The sequence below is a fragment of the Bos indicus x Bos taurus genome, chromosome 3, assembly GCF_003369695.1.
Source record: "Bos indicus x Bos taurus breed Angus x Brahman F1 hybrid chromosome 3, Bos_hybrid_MaternalHap_v2.0, whole genome shotgun sequence".
Lineage (NCBI taxonomy): Eukaryota > Metazoa > Chordata > Mammalia > Artiodactyla > Bovidae > Bos > Bos indicus x Bos taurus.
In genome coordinates this window covers 73,383,512-73,409,268 of record NC_040078.1, presented here as the reverse complement: position 1 = coordinate 73,409,268, position 25,757 = coordinate 73,383,512, and the positions used below count along the sequence as shown (strand labels likewise).

At 37.0% G+C, this 25,757-nt stretch overlaps 1 protein-coding gene across 3 annotated transcripts in view; it reads right to left on the bottom strand.

Annotated features, from left to right (window-relative positions):
• Positions 1-25,757, bottom strand: part of NEGR1 (neuronal growth regulator 1) — a 1,035,936-nt gene that overhangs the window by 576,203 nt on the left and 433,976 nt on the right. For all 3 annotated transcript variants that reach the window (XM_027536882.1, XM_027536880.1, XM_027536881.1), the window contains exon 2: positions 20,248-20,480. In XM_027536882.1, the coding sequence (XP_027392683.1) occupies positions 20,248-20,480 (233 nt within the window). The remainder of the gene's footprint in view (positions 1-20,247; positions 20,481-25,757) is intronic.

Sequence of the window (25,757 nt, the reverse complement as noted above, 5' to 3'; positions counted from 1 at the left end):
AATTTGGAGTTAGCTAATGCCCCCACTAGTCTTTGTTACGCCATATTGATGCTGCTTATGGTTGCTCCATGTATTATCAATTGTCTAACCTGTTCTGTTTCTGCCCAGGTCAACAAGCTACAACAAACAGTGCCAATTCAACAAGGATATATAAAACTACAGCTGACCATGGAAAATATCACTCACCATTAGATGGACACTGCTATCAGGATTCTAAGGCCTGAAACTAGCAAGAGGGGGAGGCCCAATGCTCCTCGAAGTCCCAGTTCAGCAGGAAGTAGCCAGAAAGACCCCGACGCTCCTATCTCCAAAGAATTGGACTTCCCATCTCTTGAGGAGGGAATATTAGGTAGTCAGAATAGAAAAAAAGGAGTCCAGAATGGCAATGGCTAAAAGACAAGGAAGGAAAAAGCCCATGAAAATAGAACAAAGGAAGGTCTGAGGACCAGAGTGAGGACCTCAGGTAGAACAAACAGCACCCCTGGCTAGCCCACTTTACATAAGGGCAGGCTCAGGGGGGAGGGAAAAAAACATATAAAAAGAGGAGCAAACGGGCCAGGGCTCTCTCGTATCTTTGAGTCTTTTGGGTCAGCATGCCCTCACGCCTTGAGGATGTATTTTCCTTTATTTTCTAAATAAAACTGAGCTGTAACATGGAGCTATAACACTGATCTGTCTGAGATCTGAGACTCGAGTTGTGACACGCTGAGGGTTTTAACAGCCATTGCTTCAGATTTTTGTTGTGATGAGATAGAACTGAGGAAATTACACACTCCCCTGACAGAAGGACTGATGCTGAAGCTGAAGCTCTAATACTTTGGCCACATGATGCAAAGAACTGACTCACTGAAAAAGACCCTGATCCTGGGAAAGATTGAAGGTGGGGGGAGAAGGGGATGACAGAGGAAGAGATGGTTGGATGGAATCATCCACTCAATGAACATGAGTTTTCAGCAAGCTCTGGGAGTGGGTGATGGACAGAGAGGCCTGGAATGCTGCAGTTCATGGGATCACAAAGAGTTGGACATGACTGAACAACTGAACTGAACTGATTCCAAATGATAGGTCTAGGGTTTTATTCAGTCACATGCAATGTGTTTACTTTGGACTCAGTCAAAAGGGTTTCATGAGGATGTAGATGATAGGCAATGTTTTGATTATTTGATTGACAAGAGCAGTCCAGAAAACAGAGAAAGTTGCAGGTAGGTATAACATTTTCTCCTTGGTATTTCATGTATATACATATGCCTTCTATAGCTCTTGCTGTGCCAATGTTCTTGGTTTTATATAGTAGTCAGATAGGACTATGGCTACTCTTGGCAAAGTGCACAGCACCACACTTGTATCCTATGGCTACACATAAATATCACTTTATGGTGATGAGGTGGAATATTAAATACTGCAGCCAGACAAGGAGAGAACTGAAAAATTATGAAGCACATGAAATCAAACTGGTATATTTAGCTTTCTTTGAGCAGTAATATAACATTTTAATAACAAGTATTAACAAATAACTCTCATTCTTTCAGAAGGTGATGGGTCAGAAGTCTGTCTCCTTTACTTATTTTGAAGGGGCAAAATTGGAGATTATTTTACTTCTGAGATATATAGCCCTTCCATTTAATTAATTTCATATTTTAAGCCTGAAGTATGTTCCAAAAAGTTTCTGTGAATTCAAAAGTTCCAGGCATTCAAGCACACTCTCCTTTTGATCTTGATGAGGCCACACCAATTTTTTCAGCCACATGCAAATGCAAAAAGTAAGTCATATCATATTTTGGCAGCAGCCAAAGTGGATAACAAACCACACTTCAGAAAGCACAGATTCAGTTAGGTTGCCTTTAAGGGAGACTTCACTGCTGTGTACGGCAAAGTTAAAAGAGGAACATATCATACTGTCAAAGACAAGTGGGCTGTGTGAACTGCAAGCTCAAAAGCCTCACAGTAATTCCAACCACATGCCAAGTCTCAGAAAGTGGGGCAGTGTCTCCTTTGGAGATGGGAAAAGCACTCCAAGGCATGCAAAACCGACAACACTCCATGAGAGATGGATGTGCCGTGGAATGTTTTCTGCCTTCAAATAATTGTTCAAATGTTCTGCAAGGTGTCTTCATTAGCTAAATAAATACCTTTGAGAGCAATTTTTATTCGTCCAGAGCAGAGTTAGAGTAACTATTTCCAGGACTCTTTAGGAGGTCAGGCACTTCAAGGGTAGATTTATGTTACTTTGAAAACCACAAATAGCTGTTCTGTTAAAATGCTCTTTTTATAACAGAAAGCATGGTATGTCAAACCTAAAAAATTTCATTTTCTCTTTTGTGTCGTAATTCTGATATTTCATTCTTGATCACTCAAACCCCAATTCACTAATATACTCAAAGCTTGACTCACTTCACTTCATTTCATTATTTGCTCAGAACAGATGTATAACAGGCATGAAGGTCAAGATTATTGATTAAAACCCACAGCAATGAAGTATCTATTAAACCCAAGGTAACTGACAACCATGTGACTCAATCCACACGGAATTTTTCTAGATGGAATGATTTTGACAGAAATCAGCAACAGTATAAGATTTCAACAAAACAAAAATATTACTATATATACTAACATTTAGAAATTAAGATGCTCACACCTATAAGGTAAACATCTCTACTTCCACACACCCTTTTTCCATTTCCATGGTAACTACACTAGTTCTCACAATCTCAAACAGGTGTGGACCATCACAACACTTTTCAAACTGAATTTTCTTTTTCGGGAACTTACACTAAAATTTTGTTCCACTCAAATAGAAAAATTAAAAATCTGTTATTCCGATTCTATTTCTCTCATCTTACTGAGCCTACATTGGTCCAAAAAGATAATCCAGTCATTAATACACCTGGCTATATTATCCCACACATTTCAATGGGAAATGCTTAGCGTACTGCTAGATACTGTTCGACATGATGATTGCATAAATTTGTCAGCTAAACAACAGTGCCTTTTTTGTGGTTAAGTTATTGATAGATGTTATCAAGTTCTCCATTGGTTGCCTTTTCTGGCTTCTTAAAGCAAAACAATTATAACCTATTTTAGTGTCAGGAACTTTGAGAACAGGATAAAAATGATAGTTATTCTTCCTAGGGGAAAATATATTTAAAAAAAACACATCAAATTCCACACACACTCTCATGTATTCTAAGGTTAAAGAATCCCTTGATTTACAATTTTATCACCTTGTTTTGGCCAGTCTAATGGCTGCTCTTTAGGATAAAAATGTACCTCAATAAACAAGCAAACGACAACAAACAGTCACACCACATCAGCCAAGGAAGCCTGTGGCAGAGTTTGAAGAAATTTGCTATTTAAAAATCTCAAACTGATTTTGTCAATCTCTTCAGTCTTTCACCATTTCTTTATCTATGCAAGACTGTTTCCACCTTTGCCAACCACCGAGATGGTGGAGCTGGGTGGATTATTCTAATGTTTCCCTATGATGACACTCATAACAGCTACTTCCTATAGCAGCTTCTTAATCTGAGAAAGCTCCCAGCCCTGGCTCCCCAGGGCTCTCTGTTTAAACTCCAGGCAGCTGCTCCTCTCAGCAATGAATGGCTCCAGTCAGCAGCTGAGCACATCAATTACAACCTCCTACAGCTGCTCCCCAAGAGTCCCATTGCTTCTTACATGCTCAGATGACCTCCAACTGCATCTTGATCTCTTAGGAGCTGCACATTTGAGCATTTCTTTGTCAGCAGCACTTCTAAATGATGTCTTATGGCAATGTTCTAATGAAGCCATTCCCCTAATCTGAGGAGCTGCTTCTGTTTTCAAACTGCCCATCCCCCTACTCTCACTCCACTTGATGGAACAAGACTATGTGGCATTGTACTTCTAACTGCTTCTTCAGTGCTTGTTGGGTCTTGAAGTAGCTTCTCCTTTAGCTCCAAATGATTTACTGGCCATACTAAGGGTAACTTCCAAGTAGTTTCCTATAGCTGACCATTACTTCTTGCCTTGTAGTCACTTCTCAAGCCCCTCTCCCCACCAGCTGCCTCATTTCTAAAGTTGGCTGTGACTCTCCACAGGAACAAGACTACTTCTTTCATTTGTACTGTGAGATGGAAAATTTCTTATCCTTTTCGGTAAACATGGATGTCACAGTCATCAGGAATTCCAGCCTTACAAATGTAAATTTTTGAGCCCAGGAAGAACAATAATGGCTATCCAGCAGCCGTTAGTCATTTGTGATAAGAGCTCCTCGGGTAAGCTCCTGAGGAACTGGGAGGATGAGAGAAAGCACAACAGGCAGCCATCCACCACAGCCAGCACTCCTCAAGGAATTAAGGATGTGAATAATCAGGAAGTAAGATTTGGCCCAGAGAGCTGAGATGCATATGTAAGGAATGAATAAGTGAACCTAGACACTTGCATCTTCCCATACACAGTTCAGTTCAGTTGCTCCGTCCTGTCCCGGAGTTTACCCAAACTCATGTCCATCAAGTCGGTGATGCCATCCAGCCATCTCATCCTCTGTCGTCCCCTTTTCCTCCTGCCCCCAATCCCTCCCAGCATCAGGGTCTTTTCCAATGAGTCAACTCTTCTCATGAGGTGGCCAAAGTATTGGAGTTTCAGTTTCAACATCAGTCCTTCCAATGAACACCCAGGACTGATTTCCTTTAGGATGGACTGGTTGGATCTCCTTGCAGTCCAAGGGACTCTCAAGAGTCTTCTCCAACATCACAGTTCAATCGCATCAATTCTTCAGTGCTCAGCTTTCGTCACAGTCCCATATATAAAAGATTGCTAAATTCCTTACTTCTAGATATCTGATTTTCCTTACTTAACAATAATCTTTTGTTATTTATGGGCCTCCTAGGTGGCATTAGACTTAGTGTCCAAAGTCAGGTAACTGGTTTACCAAAGAGTCCCAAATTGCTTTTCATTAGTTTTCCCACAAGGCACAGATGAATCTGTAAAGATTAAAGCCTGGTATATTGCTGGACAATTCATAGATCCCAGGGTAAATATACTACCACAGCTTTGTAGCCTCTCTTTAGGTTATTTTTTTTTAATTTTCAGTCTGTGTAGATAATAAAAGATGCCATTTCTGCTCATGCCATTGTGTATTTGTAGCTCTAGTATTCATTAAGGATACAAATTAAATGTTAATCATAATTGCACCGAAAAATCTAATAAAGAGAAGTCCAAGGCTCACATAAATACCAGCATTTAATATTTATACATACCTTTATATTTTCCTTCCTAATTTATCTTCCTTTCTGACAATTAGTTTCCTTCCAATATATGTGTAATTAATTCTAAAATTTATTTTTAAATTAGCTTTTTATGCTCAGGAATGACATATACATGTGTCTGGGTTTATATTAATAATACAATTTTTTTTAAGAATGTAAAGAGGTAATTATTATTGTATAAAATGTTTACCTATATAGATGATAGAGCTTAAAACATATTTTTTGAGTGTACTTACAAGTAGAAATACTTGACATCTTAGGAAAAAGATTTGTATCAGTCAGGATCCAATCAGGAAAATAGGAACCAATATAAGTCTTTCACATAAAGGGGGTTTAATAGAGGGACTTGTTTATACAAGTAATGAAAGACTAAAAAGACAAAGCATATGAAGTTGAGCAATTCAGAGACTTGTAACAAGAAGCCACTGATATCCCTGCTTGTAAGCAGGTATCATTACCAGATCCTAGAGGTGGGGACTGTTCATCAGGAGCTAGATCCACAGCAGAGGACTACCTGGCATGAGCTGGAGTCAAGGAGAAAGGCATGGGGCAATGAGACAGCAAAAATAGCCTGCCTTCTCCCTTTCTTCTGTCTCATTTCTTGCCAGTGTCTTCCACTGGATGAATTCTGCCAGAAAACAAACAAGCTTGGAAACACACCCATGGAGGCGGGGTTGGTCAGCCAATCCCATGATACAAAACCTAACAAAAGAGTTACAAAGAATAGCTCTGAGACTAAATAGGTAAAAATGACTGTTACCGTTATCTTTCCTTTCATATTAGGTAGTACTTTTTTTTCCCCCTTCAGAGAAAGCAATGGCACCTCACTCCAGTACTCTTGCCTGCAAAATCCCATGGAAGGAGGAGCCTGGAAGGCTGCAGTCCATGGGGTTGCTGAGGGTCGGACACGACTGAACGACTTCGCTTTCACTTTTTTTCTTAGTACACATTTTTTTTTTTTTTCTAATTACTGTAACCCAAAACCCTGCATCGGTATAAATTTATTACATCTTTTCACATAGATTTTATTCACAGGAAGGAAGAGTAATTAATTTTACTAATGTTTTACAGAATAACTTCATTGTCTAATTCTTAAATAAAAGTCACTTGAAATTAATGAGAACAATCTCAATCATATCCCAATCAAAAGGAAAAAAAGAGAACAGAATCTATCTGTACATTATTAGCTCACTGGAAAAAGAAGGTAAAGTCTTTTGAATATTTACTTGAATCCAATACTCTGAGAAATTTCTTATATGTCTAATTTATTTTAATTTTCCCAATCATCCAAAGAGTTGGATATTACTTTTTACTTCTCAGCGAATGAAATTGAGTCTTAAAAAGATGGTGACACTTGGAACCAACTTCATATATTTTATAAATATCAGAGCTGAACATCATCTGAGGTCAATCCAATGCATAAACCACACTAGACTACTTAGGAGAATATTGGTTTTAACTAGTTTCAAGGGGAGATATAGCCTAAATAATACTGAATGAGAAAAACATGAGACGAATTTTGTCTGGTTATTGGCTGACTTGTATTCTTAGGGGCCTTCACTCATTCATTCTATCATTTATTAAATATTTATTTAAGCTCAACTTACATGACAGCTCTTATTGTAATCACTTGTAATAACTTATATGACAGCCCTTATTGTAATCACTAAGAGTAGGGCTGTCAGAGATAAGATCCATACTTTCATGGAGCCTGTTACAACCTGCCACACAGTGGATAATTAAAACTAGTATACATCTTTTCTACTAGTCAAGTGGTTCTCAACCTGGGGTGATTTTTCACCCCAGCAAATGTTTGTTAATAGCTAGAGATACTTTGAGTGTCACAACTAGGGCATGCTACCATGTCTTAAGTGTTGAGGCCAGTGTATAGGTCCATTCAGGGAGCCATCAGCAAATATCATAAACAGAGTGGCTTACAAACAGGAAATGATCATTTCTCATAGACTTAAACATCCAAAAGCATGACATTGGCAGGTTTGGTGTCTGATGAAACCTCACTTCCTAGATGACTGCCTCTTCACTGTAACCTCACATGGTGGAAAGGGGAAGAGATTTCTTTAGGGTTTCTTTTATAAAAACACTAATCCCGTTTTTGAAGGCTTCATGCTTATGACCTAAGCACCTTCCAAAAGCCCCATTTCTTAATGCCATAATGTTGGCATTAGGGTTCAACATATGAATTTGGACAGGACACAGACATGCAATACATAGCAGCCAGGCAGCCAGGGATGCTCCTAAATATCTCACAATATACAGAAAATTTCTTTTCCTTCCACACACACACACATTCATTATATGATCCAAAATGTTAACAGTGCCAAGCTTGGGAAACCCTGTTCTTGATAGAGATGAAAGTACTTTCTATTTTTGAGTGCGTGTGTATTAGTTTCCTATTTGCTGCCAAAGCAAATTACCTACCACAAAGAGTGGTTTAAAACAGCACTAATTTATCCCATAATTATAGGTTAGATGTCCAATATAAATCTTTCTTAGTGAAAACTGAGGTGTTGGTAGAATTATGTTTTTTTCTGGAGTCTCTAATAGACAATCCATTTCCTTTACTCTTCCAGCCTCCAGAGAGTCCTCATATTTGTTTGCTAATGATTCCCTTCCTGTCTTTAAAGCCAGAAAGGGTAGCTTGAGTATTGCTTACATTCCATCACTGTGACCCATTTCCACAGTCATATCTCTCTTTGATTCTCTTCTGCCTCCCTTTTTCACTTTTAAGTACTTATGTGATATCCTTGGGTCCATCTGGATAATCTAAAATAATGTCCCTATTTTAAGGTCAGCTGCTTTGCAATGTTAGTTCTCCTTTGAGTCATGGTCATCTTTGGGGACTGTTATTCCGCTTACACAAAGAAGGACGCATGTGAAATTTTTAGCACAGTTATTTGTATCTAGGAGGTATTGAACAAAAGTGAACTGCCCAAGGGATTAAAAAAAAAAAAAAATTAAACTGACTTAATCCTAGATGTCTTTTTTAAATAGACTACCTTTAAAAGGTAAGGTCCTAAGCCTAGGAAAAGAGCATACCTAGCTCTGCACTGACAAAAAGTTCTTCCTCAAATCTTCAACATGCTGTTTTAAAACACATCTTCACATTCACTTGTTCAAATAAAAATCTGAAAGAATAAGTTAAATACCTGAGAGGAAATTCTAATGGTGGTATTCTTAACCCATTAAAATGATAGCCTCTTACTTCTGTTTAGCATTAGGAACCCTTGCCTACAATATTAGTTGTGACTTTGTCCCATACAAAGTGTATTTGTATTCTCAAAATAACATTGCTAATATATATATACATATATATATATGTATATATATAGTAAAATACTAGTATCCCATTTAAATATTATATTTTTACTGTGACATGCAATCACTATTCTGCATTTGTGAAAACATGAGGATTAGCAGTGGATAAGGATGCTATGACCTGGAATAAAAATAAGCAGCCTAAGTCATAAATGCCTAACTAATCCTTTTAATTTAAAAATTTTCCTGTTATGTCAGCATTCTTGGTGTTATGCCCTAAAGATAGCATCAATACATTAAATCACAGCTTAAGCAAAGTGATTAGCATAAAGGCAGGGAGAAAGAAGTACATACACATATACAACCAATACATTTCTGCTGAGTCCCTAATATTTGTCAGGAACTGTTCTGGATGTTTGGGAGTCAAAAGGGATTAAGACCCAGTCCTCACCCACAAAGAGTAACTGAGGTTCTTATCTGGATAACTTTAGTGATTCCATGAGCATTTTGCTCACATAAAGAAGTCTATAAAATGTAGAGGGTATGTAAAATTTTTCTTGAGACCAGGTCTGCAAATTTTAAAATGGGTCAATGACTGCAAAATATTTAAGAACCATTGGTCTAGATGCAAACTGGCTTCCTCGGTGGCTCAGCAGTAAAGAATCTGCCTGCAATGCAAGAGACACAGGAGATACTGATTCAGTCCTTGGCTTGGGAAGATCCACTGGAGGAAGAAATGGCAACCCATTCCAGTATTCTTGCTGGAGAGGAGCCTGGCAGGTTATAGTCCTAGGGTGGCAAAGAGTTGGACATGACTAAGCACGCATGCACTCTTAATGTGGGTTAGAACATCTGACAGCTGAGTTCAGACACATGAGCCACCTTTCCTGTGTCTATCTTCTGCTCTTACTAGGTAACTAAAGGACTGCTGAAGGAATGGGAAGGAAGTGGTGCAGGTCAGGACACAGAGTGACTTGTGGTGCAGGTCAGAAAGGCATCAGGACACAGAGTGACTCGTATCCTGCAAATTGAACTTTACCATTAGTCTTAATTATATCTCTTTAACTCTTGACACTATACATAATTAATTCTTATTGTTCTTCTACAAATCATATGATAAACAATATCATTAGTAGATAACAAAATTTATCCTCTGCTAAATTTTTATCTTTATAAGTTATAAAGGTTACAAGTGCTATTTTATTCAGAATTTAGTTACTAAAAACAGCAAAACCCTAATTGTCTTTGTAGTAATTTCTTGACTATATACATAATTTGGAGAAGAAAACAGTAAATTTATTTCATAGATCAAATCCTATTGAAATGACTTCCTAGGAGAACACAAATTATTTCACCAGACTAAGAGTTTATTTGCAGGGTTTCTCAAAATAAGTGGACCAGCTAAAGCTTGGTAATCTTTTATTTATAAAGAGATTTTCATACTGATGGTGTACAATGCATTGGGATTTGACATGTATTATTTACACAGTTTAATTTTTTTTAGGGAAAAATAAAGATACCAAGATAGGCAACAAATGTAACTGTTCTGAATTATAACACAAAACCAAACAACTAATACCAATAAAATAAAAATATGATAAGTCTGAGACTTGAGATACTTATCAAACTATGTACTTCAAGAACCAGAATGACTATCCATCAATCTCTGAAGGGACTTTCAATGAGCAGCAAATCTTGCTTAAAGGGTTATCTATTTTAAAACAGTTTCAAATTGCATTTTGAACTCTTTATTACCCAAAATGGAAATATGGCTTTACTCAGTATCAAAATGAGTGATAAATATTGTTCCTCTTCTACACACCCCATTCTCAGGTATCCTTTTAGTTAATATTTGCCAAATGATTTAAAACTTAAAGCTTAGAAGAAAAGGACAAAGCCAGAATTGCTCCCCAACAACACTGACTGCAAATTGTAAAACTCTTTGCATTTCTTGTCCCACTTCTACACCCTCCAAAAAAATTATCCAAGTCATGAGTAGATCAGAGGTACTGGAGTAGAACCTTCCTTGCTGGCACAATTCACTAGTAACAAAGAGGCTAATTTAAATTTTGACACTGTTCCTCTTATTGTTACCAAATCACAAATTTTAGCAGTAGTTTTCATAAAATTCCTTCTATAGAAAAATGGCGTGGTTTAGTCAACAGCATGAAATATCTATCAATATTTTTTTTTTGCTCTTTCTCATTTCTCTCATTTACTAATGACAACATATTAAAAGGTTATAAGAAAATATTACCAAATTATTCATTTCCTCCACGTAGAATTTTGGATTTTTGCACAGTTTTGATCAATAATATGGTTTTAATACAAGATTTTATATTAAACTATATATATATATATATATATATATAAAACTATATACTAACTTTTGGTTAGAATATATGACCACTACATTTAAAGAGTTAATTTTTTTTCAAAGAAAAGTACTATTTATTGAAATCTACCATCTCTTTCTGCTACTGTTTTTATCTCAACTGCAGAAAAGTCATGGCCAATAATTTTTTCTAAAGACTATAAAAGAAAAATAATATTCAGAATAGATAAAAATGTTTATTCTGGAAGAAGTACCAATATTCAAATAAGAATTTCACTAAAAATTCATTCAAGGAACCTTATTTCTTATGAACCTTAGTACCTACATCAATAACCTATTCAATATCAATACACTCACAAGTAAAAGTGAAATTATGATTTTCTTGAAGCCGGCCTGATATGCACTGCCAGGTAACCATAGCAGTTCTAGCCAGATTGAAATATCTGAAAAGAAAAATGAAACAGTCTACCTGAAAAGTGCATGAATTTAAAAATTGTATGCATGATTTTACTGCATAAAAAGTTCTATCTCATATAAGTCAATATGAGTGGACCTGAGCTTTTCTGTGCAGGTACATTTGAGTGAATAATTTTGCTGAAGTCTAGATCACAGGTGATACCTGAAAGATTTGTTTTTCCCAGTTTCACAAATTAGGCATACTTTTCCTAAAATCTTTAGAAAAGATTTTAGAAAATCTTTAGAAAAACCCCAAACCATTTTCTTTCTGGACATCAATACTACTTAATATCTTATGGTGTGGCATGCTAAGTCACTTCAGTTGTGTCCGACTCTTTGGGACCCCAGGACCTGCAACCCCTCAGGCTCCTCTGTTCATGGCATTCTCTAGGCAAGAAAACTGGAGTATTCCATGCCCTCCTCAGGGGATCTTCCCAACCCAGGGATGGAACCAGAGTCTCATTATGTTTCCTGCATTGGCAGGCAGGTTCTTTTACCATTAGTGCCACCAGTAACTACTATTACTACCTTATATATTAACATATTATCAGAGGAAATGTTTCTGTTAGGTAGTCAGAATAGGAAAAAGGAGTACAAAATAGCAGTGGCTAAAAGACAAGGAAGGGGAAAGCCTGCAAAAATAGAACAAAGGGATGTCCTAGGACCAGAGTGAGGACCTCAGGTAGAACAAACAGCAGCCCTGGCCAGCCCAGTTTACATAGGGCAGGCCCAGGGGAGAGGAGAAAAAACATATAAAGGAGGAGTCAAAGGGCCAGGGCTCTCTCTCTTCTTTTCGTGTCTTTTGGGTTGGCATGCCCTCACACCTCGAGGATGTATTTTCCTTTATTTTCTAAATAAAACTGAGCTATAACATGGAGCTGTAACACTGATCTGTCTGAGAGCTGTAACACTGATCTGTCCGAGAGCTGAGACACGGTCTGTCCGAGAGCAGTGACACGCCGAGGGCTTTAACACCCAAATTTTTGTTGTGACAAGACAGACTGAGGAAATTACACACTCCCCTGACATTTCCACTGGACAAAACCCTTAGGAAATACAACACTTCTATTAACTAATGGGGCATAAGCTCCAAAAAACTTACAAATGATTTTCTTCCTAAATGAAAATCTGTATATTTTAGACCAACATAAAATAGAAAAATGGGGGGAGTTTAGGTAAGGCTCCACTGTTACTAGTAAATCACTGTGGGAAAAATCTGTAAGAACTAATACAACTTTATTTATATCATTTTTTTATAACTGAACTTTGAGCCAGTGGTTGGTATTCAGGTATTGACTAGTCTGCATTAATTCAGTGCATTTTGCCTTCCACAGGATCTTTGCCATAGTGTGAATTGGGGTAACATATTCCCTGGTGGTTCAATGGTAAAAATCTCATCTGCAATACAGGAGATGTAGAATTCATGGGTTTGATCCCTGGTTGGGAAGATCCCGTGGAGGAGGAAAAGGCAACTCACTCCAGTTCATGGGACAACCCTATAGAGAAAGGAGTCTGGCAGGCTACAGTCCATGAGGTCACAAAGAGTTAGACATGAGTGAGCATGCACGAACGAATTGGGGTAAGCAAAAAATATGATTTATGGTAAAATAGGTAGTAATTCCTTACAGAGGGAATGAGAATGATTATGTACACACCTAACCCTGTAACTGTGATCTCAATTATTTGATAGCACTCATAACATAATTTTAGAGAGTAAATGATTAATATTTTCTTATAAGCAGATAATACATATATACATATATAATTATCACATATAAGGTGGTCTTATAAATTTATCTCTGTTACAAATTAATGAAATAAAGCTTCAGATCCTATATAAAAACTAAGGTCATTTTTTGGAGATTATTTTCCCCCTAAAAACAAACAAACAAAAAAACCCCAAAAGTGAGCTTGTAAATTCAGAGAACAGATTGGTGGTTGGGAAGAGAAAGGCAAAACAAGTGACTGGGATTAAAAAGTACAAATTTTCAGGTCTAAAATAAATAAGCCATGGGGATATAATGTTCCACATGTTGACAATTGGAGGAGGTTATGGAAAGGACATGCATGACAACAGGCTGACCCTCGAGCTGGACTTAGGCTATCTGAGACTCCTCTCCCTTTCCCCTATCAGTTCTGCTCACTGTTTGCACTACTAGCAGCCATTTCAAGGACTCAGCATGAAGAGAGCAATGTGTTTTTAGGACCATCTGGACTGAAAACCGGAGAAGGCAATGGCACCCCACTCCAGCACTCTTGCCTGGAAAATCCCATGGATGGAGGAGCCTGGTAGGCTGCAGTCCATGGGGTCTCGAAGAGTAGGACATGACTGAGCAACTTCACTTTCACTTTTCACTTTTCACTTTCATGCAGTGGAGAAGGAAATGGCAACCCACTCCAGTGTTCTTGCCTGGAGAATCCCAGGGACTGGGGAGCCTGGGAGGCTGCCTTCGATGGGGTCGCACAGAGTCGGACATGACTGAAGCGACTTAGCAGCAGCAGGACTGAAAACATGCCTGAACTCTCTTAAGGGCTCAATATAAACTTTTAAGATTCTTCCAAGTAGGTATGGAGGTCCACTCATCTTATGATCACTCAAGACTAGCCTCATATGTAAGTTTCCTTGTTTCTTAAATCTGCCCCCACTAATCTCAACTGGTCTCAATCTGAACTGGTCTGCCTCTTTCTCAGGTTTCTTCTTGCCCTTTGTGTTTGGGTACCAGTTTTGGATTTTACCAGAGGAACTCTAACTGATCTTGCTCCTCTTTCTGTGTTAGGTGCTAAAATTCTTAGAACTAAAATTTTTACCAACTCCTAAAATATATAAAGAAATCATAGTACAAATTTCATGATTCAACCTCATATATGATTATATCCTACTCTTCTTACCTTATCTTTCGCTTCTGATTTATCCTATTCACCTTGGTGTACTAAATACTTTCTATAAGCCATTTTAAATTCCAATCCAATGTAAAATAGAATGCTAATAATAAATGATATTTGAATGTGCTGTCTTTTGACATTACAAAGATTTTCTTTAAACAATGTCTAAGCTAGAGACAGGGATCTAACATGGTCATAGTTAAGGATCTTTGAGTTGAAAGAGGATGGAATTTACAACTAGGATATATATTAGAGAGTATTCTTGTAATAAATTGCTGGAGAAGAAAGAAAAGGGAAGATTGAACAGAGCAAGAAGTTGAGCTGTGGTAGATACTGTTCAATGACTTCAGCTGCTCTAGAGCCAAAATGGCCCATCAGTTATCTAACTGGACAGGAGAGAGTTTTTATAACCCCTGCTTTAATTAGTCATTAGTCTTTGCTGCTCCAGGTAGAACTTAATCTTTCCTCTCTATGTTGTTGTTCAGTCTCTAACTCATGTCTGACTTTTTGTGACCCCATGAAATGTAACATGCCAAGATTCCCTGTCTCTCACTCCTGGAGTTTGCTCAAGTTCATGACCACTGAGTACGTGATACTGTTCAACCATCTCATTCTCTGCCGCTCCCCTCTCCTTTTGCTTTGAATATTTCCAAGCATCAGGGTCTCTTCCAATGAGTTGGCTCTTCAAGTCAAATTGCCAAAGTATTGGAGCTTCAGCTTTGGTACTTCCAATGAATATTCAGGGTTGATTTCTTTAGGATTGATTGATTTGATCTACTTGCAGTCCAAGGGATTCTCAAGAGTCTTCTCCAGCACTGCAATTCAAAAGCATTAATTCTTTGGCACTCAGCCTTTTTTATGGTCCAATTCTCACACCCGTACATGACTACTAGAAAAAGCATAGCTCTGACTATACAGACCTCTGTTGGCAAAGTGATGTCTCTGCATTTGAATATGCTGTCTAGATTTGTCATAGCTTTCCTTCCAAGGAGCAAATGTCTTTCAATTTCATGACTGCAGTCACCAGTCATACAGTGATTTTGGAGCACAAGAAAATAAAGTCTGTCACTGTTTCCATTGTTTCCCCATCTATTTGCCAGAAAGTGATGGGATTGGATGCCATGATCTTAGTTTTTTGAATATTGAATATTGAATATTCACTCTCCTCTTTCACCCCATCAAGAGGCTCTTTAGTTCCTCTTCACTTTCTGTCATTTGCATGGTATCTTCTGCATATCTGAAGTTGCTGATATTTTTCCCCTCAGTCTTGATTCCAGCTTGTGATTCAACCAGCCAAGCATTTCACATGATTTACTCTACATATAAATTAAAATTCAGGGTGACAATATACAGCCTTGTACTCCTTTCCTAATTTTGAACCAGTCAGTTATTCTATGTCTGGTTCTAAGTGCTGCTTCTTGACCTGCATACAGGTTTCTCAGGGGATGGGTAAGGTGGTCTGGTATTCCCATCTCTTTATGAATTTTTCCATAGATTGTTGTGATCCACAGAGTCAAAGGCTTTAGTGTAGACAAAGAAGTAGAAGTAGATTTTTTTTTCTGGAATTTCCTTGCCTTTTTTATGATCCAGCAGTTATTGATTAACAATATGATCTCTGGTTCCTCTGCCTTTTTAAAATCCAGCTTGTACATCTGAAATTTTCAGTTCACATATTGTTGAAGCCAAGCTTGAAGGATTTTGAGCATAACATTACTAGCATGTGAAATGTGTGCAATTGTACAATAGTTTGAACATTCTTTGACATTTTCCTTCTTTAGGACTGGAATTAAAACTGACCTTTTCCAGTTCTGTGAGACATTATTTTGCTTACATGCTTGAGTGCTGGTCAAAATTTCTTCTACTCTGACTAGAGAAAACCTAGAGTATATCTCCCTGAAAGGGCACAAGTTGAATGATAAATGTTCCATATATTGTGTGTGTGTGAATGCATGCGTGTCTTAAAACAATACACATTTGTTATTTCCATTTCTATACTAGAGCGTTTTAACTGCTCAGAGTCTCACCAGGCAGTAGTCAGGGTGTTGGCTGCGACTGCTGTAAATATATTTACTTATTATACAATATCTTTAGGTGTCTTATTCTGTGCTGTATACAACCTAGATTCTAGATGCAGACTGTAGTAGAAACCATTGTGTTATATGGGTTTCCCTGGTGGCTCAGAAAGTAATGAATCCACCCACAATGCAAGAGACTTGGGTTTGATCCCTGGGTTGGAAGATCCCCTGGAGGAGGGCATGGCAACCCATTGCTGTATTCTTGCCTGTAGAATTCCATGGACAGAGAAATCAGGCGGGCTGCAGTCCATGCGGTGGCAAAGAGTTGGACATGATTGAGCAACTAACACTAACTGTGTTCTATATTTGAATAGGAAGCATTTAAATTTTATGTTTATCATGACAGTATTGTGATAGAGATCTCCCTTCATAATAAGTATTCAAGTCATATATATTCTTATACTCATGAACAATAAAACGGCTCTTAGTAAATGCTATACCAAATGGTTTGAAATTCTGGACAAATAGCTAACTTGATTTAACAGCATTAAATATGGGCAATGAAAAATTTATTTTCTTACTACATCTATCAGCCAATTTCCATCCCTATGAAGCAAAATTCCAATATACCACATTGTTCAAATTCCATGAGTACATACATTGTTCAGCTCAATTGTGAAAGAAAATATGGAGATAACTAAAGCATTAAAGTAAAGTGTTAGTCACTCAGTCATGTCTGACTCTATGTGACCCCATTGACTGTAGCCCACCAGGTTCCTCTGTCCATGGGATTCTCCAGGCAAGTTTCCATGAGTGGGTTGCCATTACCTTCTCCAGGGGATTTTTCCAACCCAGGGATTGAACCTGGGTCTCCTGCATTGCAGGCAGATTCTTTGCCATCTGAGCCACCAGGGAAGTCCCAAATAAAATATACTTATTAGAATAAGCATTAGAAGATGCTACTATGTAAAAATCACTTTGCATAGTTCTCAATACAAGTGTTATGATTTTTTTCATTTTTTAACTTAAATAACTATTTCTCTTTCAAATCAAAAGCTAATAATCACAGTGGATTTTTTCCCCTGTCATTTGTCTTTTTGGTTTTGATTAGAATTGACTTCGATTTTCTGATCTGAGTCCACTTTCTTCAAATGAGAAAACTTTTAGAGAGTCTTTCAAGAGCGATGATAGGTTTGGAATCCAGGTTTTCCAACTCCTACTCCAGTGTCTTTTCTCCCCCATTATTCCATTTATTGATATTAATATCTCTGAGAAACCAATAGTACCAACAAATATCCCATGCACAGTCTGTGTTGACAAGATATCCTTTTTATTCAGTTCAGTCGCTCAGTCGTGTCTGACTCTTTGCGACCCCATGAATTGCAGCACACCAGGCCTCCCTGTCCATCACCAACTCCTGGAGTTCACTCAAACTCAGTCCATCAAGTTGATGATGCCATCCAGCCATCTCATCCTCTGTCGTCCCCATATCCTCCTGTCCCTAATCCCTCCCAGCATCAGAGTCTTTTCCATTGAGTCAACTCTTTGCATGAGGTGGCCAAAGTACTGGAGTTTCAGCTTTAGCATCATTCCTTCCAAAGAACACCCAGGACTGATCTCCTTTAGAATGGCCTGGTTGGATCTCCTTGCAGTCCAAGGGACTCTCAAGAGTCTTCTCCAACACCACAGTTCAAAAGCATAAATCCTTTTTATTACCCCCTTTCTAAAATGACTTTTAAAAACCAGCTCCCTTGAGTACATAGCTTCAATTAAAGATGAGCTTTGTTTTTACCAGCCAAGGTGTGTTTGACATCAGTGATTAATAAATAGCCTTTTTCTTACTTATTAACATTTCCTTACCTTGGTCATCCAAGGCTTGACAAATTATTAGGTAAATAACATACACTTTAAAACTATCCAAATACATCTGAGTATCAGACAAACTAACAAATTTAGAGACTGAAGAGATGTGCACATCAGTTTATTTCTGTTTATAGTAAAGAAATGTAGTTTAAGTGGGGTTTGACTTTTTGTGACATTTATTTAGTTCTTGAAATTGACTGACAAGCCTACTAATTTGTTCCTTGAACTTTATTAATGTAATTGGAAAACTGCCCACATGTCAATCAACTTCTAATAAGTAATTAGGTTCATAAATACTGTAAAATTATTAGCTTTTAATTTGATCCAACCACATATGTCAAAACAGTAACACTAATTTTATTTTTCTAGAGGAACAAAATATAGTGACAAAAATTTAGTAAGTACATTTGTAAAATGCTCCTCCTAAAATGGTGTTCAAAAGTTTACATGGCCAGAAAAAAATAGTGCTGGAGTAAGGCATATAACAATTTCAATACTACTGAACAACATACGTAATGTAAAAAAATGAAGAAATTATATGAAAATTGAGCATATACATGTATATATATAAATATATAAATTTTGCACCATACCATACATATTTATAGTCTGGTTGCAAAATATGGGCCTAATACGGAATAAGAGAGAATGAAGAAAAGGAAGGAGAGATATTTTTAGTGTTCAGAAATATATCATTTAAATATACAAGAAGTAAAATGTCTATATCTTAAGTGATTCAAATATTACTGTCAAAGTATCCTTTTCCTTACATTATAAATTATTTCGTATAGTGTTTGAACTAGAAACTTAAGTCAAAAGGCACTGAACAAAACAAGAGAACAAGAATAGGCTTGGATAACTGAAGAAAAGTGCCTTTGACTTGTAACTTCATGTCATTTTTTGAAACTAGAAAAATCACTGCCCTCTGGAATCTCTGGATAATCTTTGGATAACAATTGACTTTGGTGAAAATTTTATTATTTTCTCATATGCTTTTAAATAAAAAACAGCAAAAAGTCTTCAATGACCTGTAATAAGAAAAACCACCAAGGAAATTCACTGACTTACCCTTCAGTGTATACTTTTCTTGTTAAAGCTAATTGTTTAATAAGTTTAATCATCACAAAGTTAAACTATTTACTAATAACTGAAGCTGTGCTTGAATCCACTTTTACCCTTATGTGATGAAATAGTAAAGTTGTAGAATAACAATCTTTTCTGAATGTAAGCCATGTAACATAAATACTTACTGTTGATTTTTGAAGAGTAAACTAAAAAATAATACCAGTAACTTGCTCATTCAGCTTTCCTGATAGGAATAAAACAGGCATTCACTGGCACTACATTATCATATAATTTGTTATTAGTTTTACTTAGAAATACTGCAATATCATTTTCAGTTCCATAGTATTCTATTTTTATGCATCCAGTACATGATTAATCTATACAGCACAAGGAAACAATGCAAAAGGGCAAAAATATACATTTTTAAATTTACTAGCATTTTAATTACATTTTCCATGAAAAGTAACGTGTTGAGGGTAAATATGCTCTTACATTTTAGCATGCAAGTTAAAGAAAATAATTTGCTGATTCTGTTTATATTTGGATATTGTAAGTTAGCTATGATTTATGATCTACTGGATGTAAATGAAAAATAAAACATTGTGAACCATATTTTTCCATTACTCTATATTTAATTAAAGTAATTCTAGAAGGGTGTTTCTCTTCATTGCAACTTGAATCAAAGTAAAGAGAAGCTGAATTGAGACAAAGTGTTGGAAAGCTTGAGGATTATTTTTAAAAAGTTACTAGTCATATTGCAAAAAGTTCTAATAGTTTAATGTAGCCATCACAGGTTATCAAAAAATTATTGTAATGTATCAATCATGTATCTCAGAAATTTATTGAAGGGGTGATGCATAGGAAGAAACAAAATGAATCATATACAAAAGAATCATAATGTGGTGCTAATGGATAATTTTTGATCTCCGTAAGTAGGGATTTGTATGCCTATAATAGCCATTATACTTAATGGAATCTAAGAACATAAATCCCTGAAAACAGTGACAACGTAGCTTTCAACATTGTCAGTTACCTCTCAGTCATTCTTATATCCAAATACCAAACATTTCTAAGCACAGACCTTCACTATAGCAGATATGGAAATGAGTACCTTGCACAGTCAGATGCACCTGCATTGTTCTTGGTGTATGCTGAGTCTGAACAGAACATGTGTACGGGCCATCATCTGTCACATCTACATTCTGTATCTGGAGGCTGTAGTCCCTTTTATTCAATGTTGAAATTGAAACTCGAGGATCCACTGACCACTTATCACCTCCCGCAAAAATAATACTTGACCGATTCAGCCAGGCACCCTTTGAAGCTCCATCTTCCAAATAACACCTGCAAATTACCAGAGATAGAACATTATTAATCAAAATGAAAATGAGAGACATTATCTTTGTTCTGAGTGTATTTCCATATGCTGAATTATGGCACTGCCACAGATGCAAACATCAGACATAAACACAGGAGACATGAACACATTGGTACATTTTTCATCCTCAAAGCAAATATGAAACAATATCTTCGCACAGTTCAGTTTAGTTTTGTTTTTTTTTTACATGTGTCTGTGTGTACGTGTATTTTAATTCAAAGCCAGGCAAAATCTTTTTTTTTTTTTTTTCAGTCTGGGGGACAAGTACATTTAAATAAGGTTAAATTAATTCAAATAACAATTTCAACACAAAACACATTTCTTTCTTTGAAATTATAAGAAGTAGAATAGGTTCATTAGCTAGTCTGATTTAACGTAATCCAATTCTGTATATAATGTACCAGATGCATAAAACACAAAATGGTACTATATATGTTTATTTTTAAAATTATCTGAATTTGCAGAGCAGTAGACCTATACACCAAAACTATAAACTGCTTTTTACTAATAATTTTGGTGCTGTAATTAAATGTAGCAAGGCTAATATAATACTTTTAGTAGTAAATTCTTGCCATCTTTTCAATAAACTGATCAACAGTTTTTCCAGAAAGCATTCTTTTATCCAACAATACTTACAGAGCACCTACTATTCAAGGGGCATTGCCTTTGCTCTCCAAAACTTTCAGTCTACTAAGGAAGACAATCTAATTAAGTCAACCAATGAATAAAGCCCAGAAAGAATACTTTTATTAAATCAGATACAAGACACATGAGAAACAAAAGAGGGGTACTTGACATAGAAAGGTTGCTACGAGTATAGAAAATGCCCAAGATAAGGAGATGAATAGTGGAAGATGTGATGTTCTAGACAGAAGTGCAATATGTGGATAATACCAGGGAAAGGTGAGAGAGGAGAGCCAAGCATTTCAAGCAAGTAGAAAGTCTGGAATATAAGCTAGGATGGATGAGAGATAAAATTGAAAAGGTAAACTAGACATAAGTGATAATAGAAAGCATGATGATTATTAGTAGATTTTAAGGCTAAATCTGAAGTCATTTATTCAGAGTTGTAATTCTATAACAAAATTCAAAAATATAGCTTTGCATCCACCAGATATCACGCATGCCAAGATTTGAAACAGAAGGCTGTAGTCACGTATCAGTGATTTTGCTGAGGCCTGGAATTCTAAATTTTATCTTGAAAACACTGTGATACAAATTAAAGACTGGTTTTCTTAAATGAGTACAAAGCACAGCTACAGAATCAAAATACACATACAAACAAATAGTTTGACAGCATTTCTACAGAACACCTTAGGGGACTGAAGGCAGCATTTTGAGATTGGTACAAAATGGCAAGTTGAAAACAACAGGGTAGACCACTGCCAAAGGTATCAAACTAATCAGTGGGTGAAAAGATAAGGAACAAGATACATTGCTGAATCTAATTTGCAGTCAGCTTCACCATCTACAGAATGCAACTAGTAGAAGTCATACAGGTCACTGTTAATTGAAAAGCTTTTCCTGATGTATGTAATGAAGAAAATAAAACCCATTTTAATGACATAATTGAATAATTATAGTGTATTGTCATTCTTAATAATATGCTGAAAGAAGCTACAGGGGACAGTTTCCAATTCACAAGATCACATGTGTATTGGTATGAGTAGAACATGGAAACACCTCTACTAGGATTATGATAATCCCAATATCTACATTTAATATGTGGGTTCACCAAGCGTTTATTGTGTGACCTTTGCATTTGTGGCCTTCAAACTTTATCATATCTGGTGTTCCTAACAACACTGGGAGGTAGAGATCGCTATGCTCAATTTCATCATCAGAATAGAAATAGAATTTTTGAGTTAAATAACTTGCCCAAGCCACGTTGTTAGTCGGTGGCCAAGTTGAATTTGCAATCAAGTCTCATATCTTCACATTCAACGTCCTTTTCACCATAATGAAGATCAAAGGCTTTTAAAATAGATTTCAGATATGGGAAGATTATTAGAATGTTGCAGAAATTACTGCAAGTAATTTCTTATTTACTGAATGTGACCAACTGCTTAACCTGTCCTATTCTAAAGGAAGCAGAAAATTAATTATTAATGGACATTTTACCATGAAAGTCTGATTTAGAACACTCTGTCTGGTATTTTCCTTTCCCTAGAGACAGCAGCAGTTTACCTTTATTTGGGGGTGGGGGTATCAAGAAGACTACAAAAAGTAACTAGTATTTAGATATTAGGGGTTTCATAGACCTGATCAGAGTTATAATTCTTAGTCTTATCATAAGCACTGCTCCTCTGTTGTTGTATGTCAGGGATATTCACAGAAGAATAACTTCTAACTTCTTCACTGAGAAAAACATGAAAAAAAGGATCCTTTATGTCTCCTTGGCTAAGATAATTATATTACATAAATTTTATTGACTCCAATCCAAAATTTTTCAAAACATATATTAGGAAGACCCTTTAATGAGACTCATGGTAAAAAAGCTGGTGTATCATTTCCTTGGATTTCTGTAGGACTGTGTCAGATTACTGAGGTAGAACCTAAATACCTCAAATTGCCATATATGGAATTTAACAAATTGGGAACAGCAACACTTAGGCATGACTTTCTATTTTATAAAATTATTATATATTTACAGAGACTACAAGAGGATGAGATGGTTGGATGGCATCACCAACTCAATGGACATGAGTTTGAATAAGCTCCATGACTGGTGATGGACAGGGAAGCCTGGTGTGCTGTGGTCCACGGGGTTGCAAAGAGTCAGACATGACTCAGCAACTGAACTGAACTGAAGGTCAACTATAAGATAATTATGCAAAATGTATTACATAGGCATACACACATATGTCTCCTATCTTGCTCCTTTTTGTTCTCCACATCCACCCTATTTTTTCCATTTATACAAAGAAATACTGCTTGATACGTATATGCTTTATTAAGAAGAAATTCTGGAAAGAAAGAAAGAGTTTAGGTACGGCAGAGGGTAACAGGAGGGTACAAGAAGGACAGAAGTAACTAAAATTAAGTTTTGTAATCTTTGGGCACCAAAATTTATTTTCCCCCCTTTGGTTGAAGAACTCTAGTGATCTAAAGATATAATCTGTTGGAATCCTGGCTCATGCAGAATTTATAATTTAGCAAGTATGATAAATTACATTCATGACTTGCCATCATATTAGAAAGTGAAAATATAGTAATTAAATTGCTGTAATAATAAATTATTATAATTATCTGAAGGCTTCTGGCTTCTGCCATTGACACCATTCTCCCCACAACAAACAGAATGAACTTCAGGATTTAAATGAAATCATCAACAATTCCTGGAATCAAGACTGCTTGGAGAAATATCAATAACCCCAGATACACAGATGACACCACCCTTATGGCAGAAAGCAAAGAGGAAATAAAGAACCTCTTGATGAAAATGAAAGAGGAGATTGAAAAAACTGGCTTAAAATCCAACAATCAAAAAACTAAGATCATGACATTCGGTCCCATCACTTCACGGCAAATAGATGGGGAAACAATGGAAACAGTGACAGACTATTTTCTAGGCTCCAAAATCGCTGCAGATGGTGACTCAGTTCAGTTCAGTCACCCAGTCATGTCCAGCTCTTTGAGACCGCATGGACTGCAGCACAGCCAAGCTTCCCTGTCTATCACCAACTCCCAGAGCTTACTCAAACTCATGTCCATCTAGTCAGTGATGCCATTCAACCATCTCATGCTCTGTCATCCCCTTCTCCTCCTGCCTTCAATCTTTCCCAGCATCAGGATCTTTTCCAATGAGTCAGTTCTTCATATCAGGTGGTCAGAGTGTTGGAGTTTCAGTTTCAGCATCAGTCCTTCCAATGAATATTCAGGAGTGATTTCCTTTAGGATGGACTGGTTGGATCTCCTTATAGTCCAAGGGACTCTCAAAAGTATTCTCCAACACCACAGTTGAAAAGCATCAATTCTTCAGTGCTCAGCTTTCTTTATGGTCCAACTCTCATATCCATACCTGGCTACTGGAAAAACCATAGCTTTGACAAGATGGACCTTTGTTGGCAAAGTAATGTCTCTGCTTTTTAATATGCTGTTTAATAGGTTGGTCATACTTTTCTTCCAAGGACGAAGCGTCTTTTAATTTCATGGCTGCAGGCACCATCTGAAGTGATTTTGAAGCCCGCCAAAATAAAGTCTGTCACTGTTTCTATTGTTTCCCCATATATTTGCCATGAATTAATGGGACCAGATACCATGATCTTAGTTTTCTGAATGTTGACTTTTAAGCAAACTTTTTCACTCTCCTCTTTCACTTTCATCAAAGTGCTCTTTAGTTTTTTTTTTTGTTTTCTGCCACAAGGGTGGTGTCATCTGCAGGTGAAGTTATTGATAGATGACTCTATGGTGACTGCAGCCATGAAATTCAAAGATGCTTGCTCCTGGGAAGAAAAGCTGTGGTCAACCTAGACAGCATATTAAAAAGCAGAGACATTACTTAGCCAACAAAGGTCCGTGTAGTCAAAGCTATGGTTTTTCCAGTTGTCGTGTATGGGTGTGAGAGGTGGACCATTTAAATAAAGCTGAGCACTGAAGAATTGATGCTTTTCAACTGTGGCGTTGGTTAAGACTCTTGAGAGTCCCTTGGTCTGCAAGATCAAACCAGTCAGTCCTAAAGAAATCAGTCCTGAATATTCATTGGAAAGGCTGATGCTAAAGCTGAAGCTCCAATAATTTGGCTACATGATGCAAAATGACTCATCTGAAAAGACCCTGATGCTGGGAAAGATTGAAGGCAGGAAGAGAAGGGGACTACAGAGGATAAGATGGTTTTATGGCATCACCGACTCAACAGACATGAGTCTGAGCGAGCTCTGGGAGTTGGTGATGGACAAGGAAGTCTGGTGTGCTGCAGTCTATGGGGTCGCACAGAGTCGGGCACAAATGAGTGACTGAACTGATCAACAGTTCCAAGCCTTTCTATTTCACTCATAAGTAAAACTCTAATCCTGATAGTGACCAACCATCCTACGTAATCTGACCACTTGATTCCTCGCTGACTTTATCAGTTCACACTCTTCCCCATTTACTCTGCTCTAGACTCTGGGTCTCCAGCTGTGCTTCCAATAAGTCATACATGCCCTTGCCCCAGGAAGTTGGTATTTCTGTTTCTTTTACCTGGAACTCTGTTCCTCCAGAGGTCTGCATAATGTATTCCCTATCTTCCTTAGGTCTCCAGT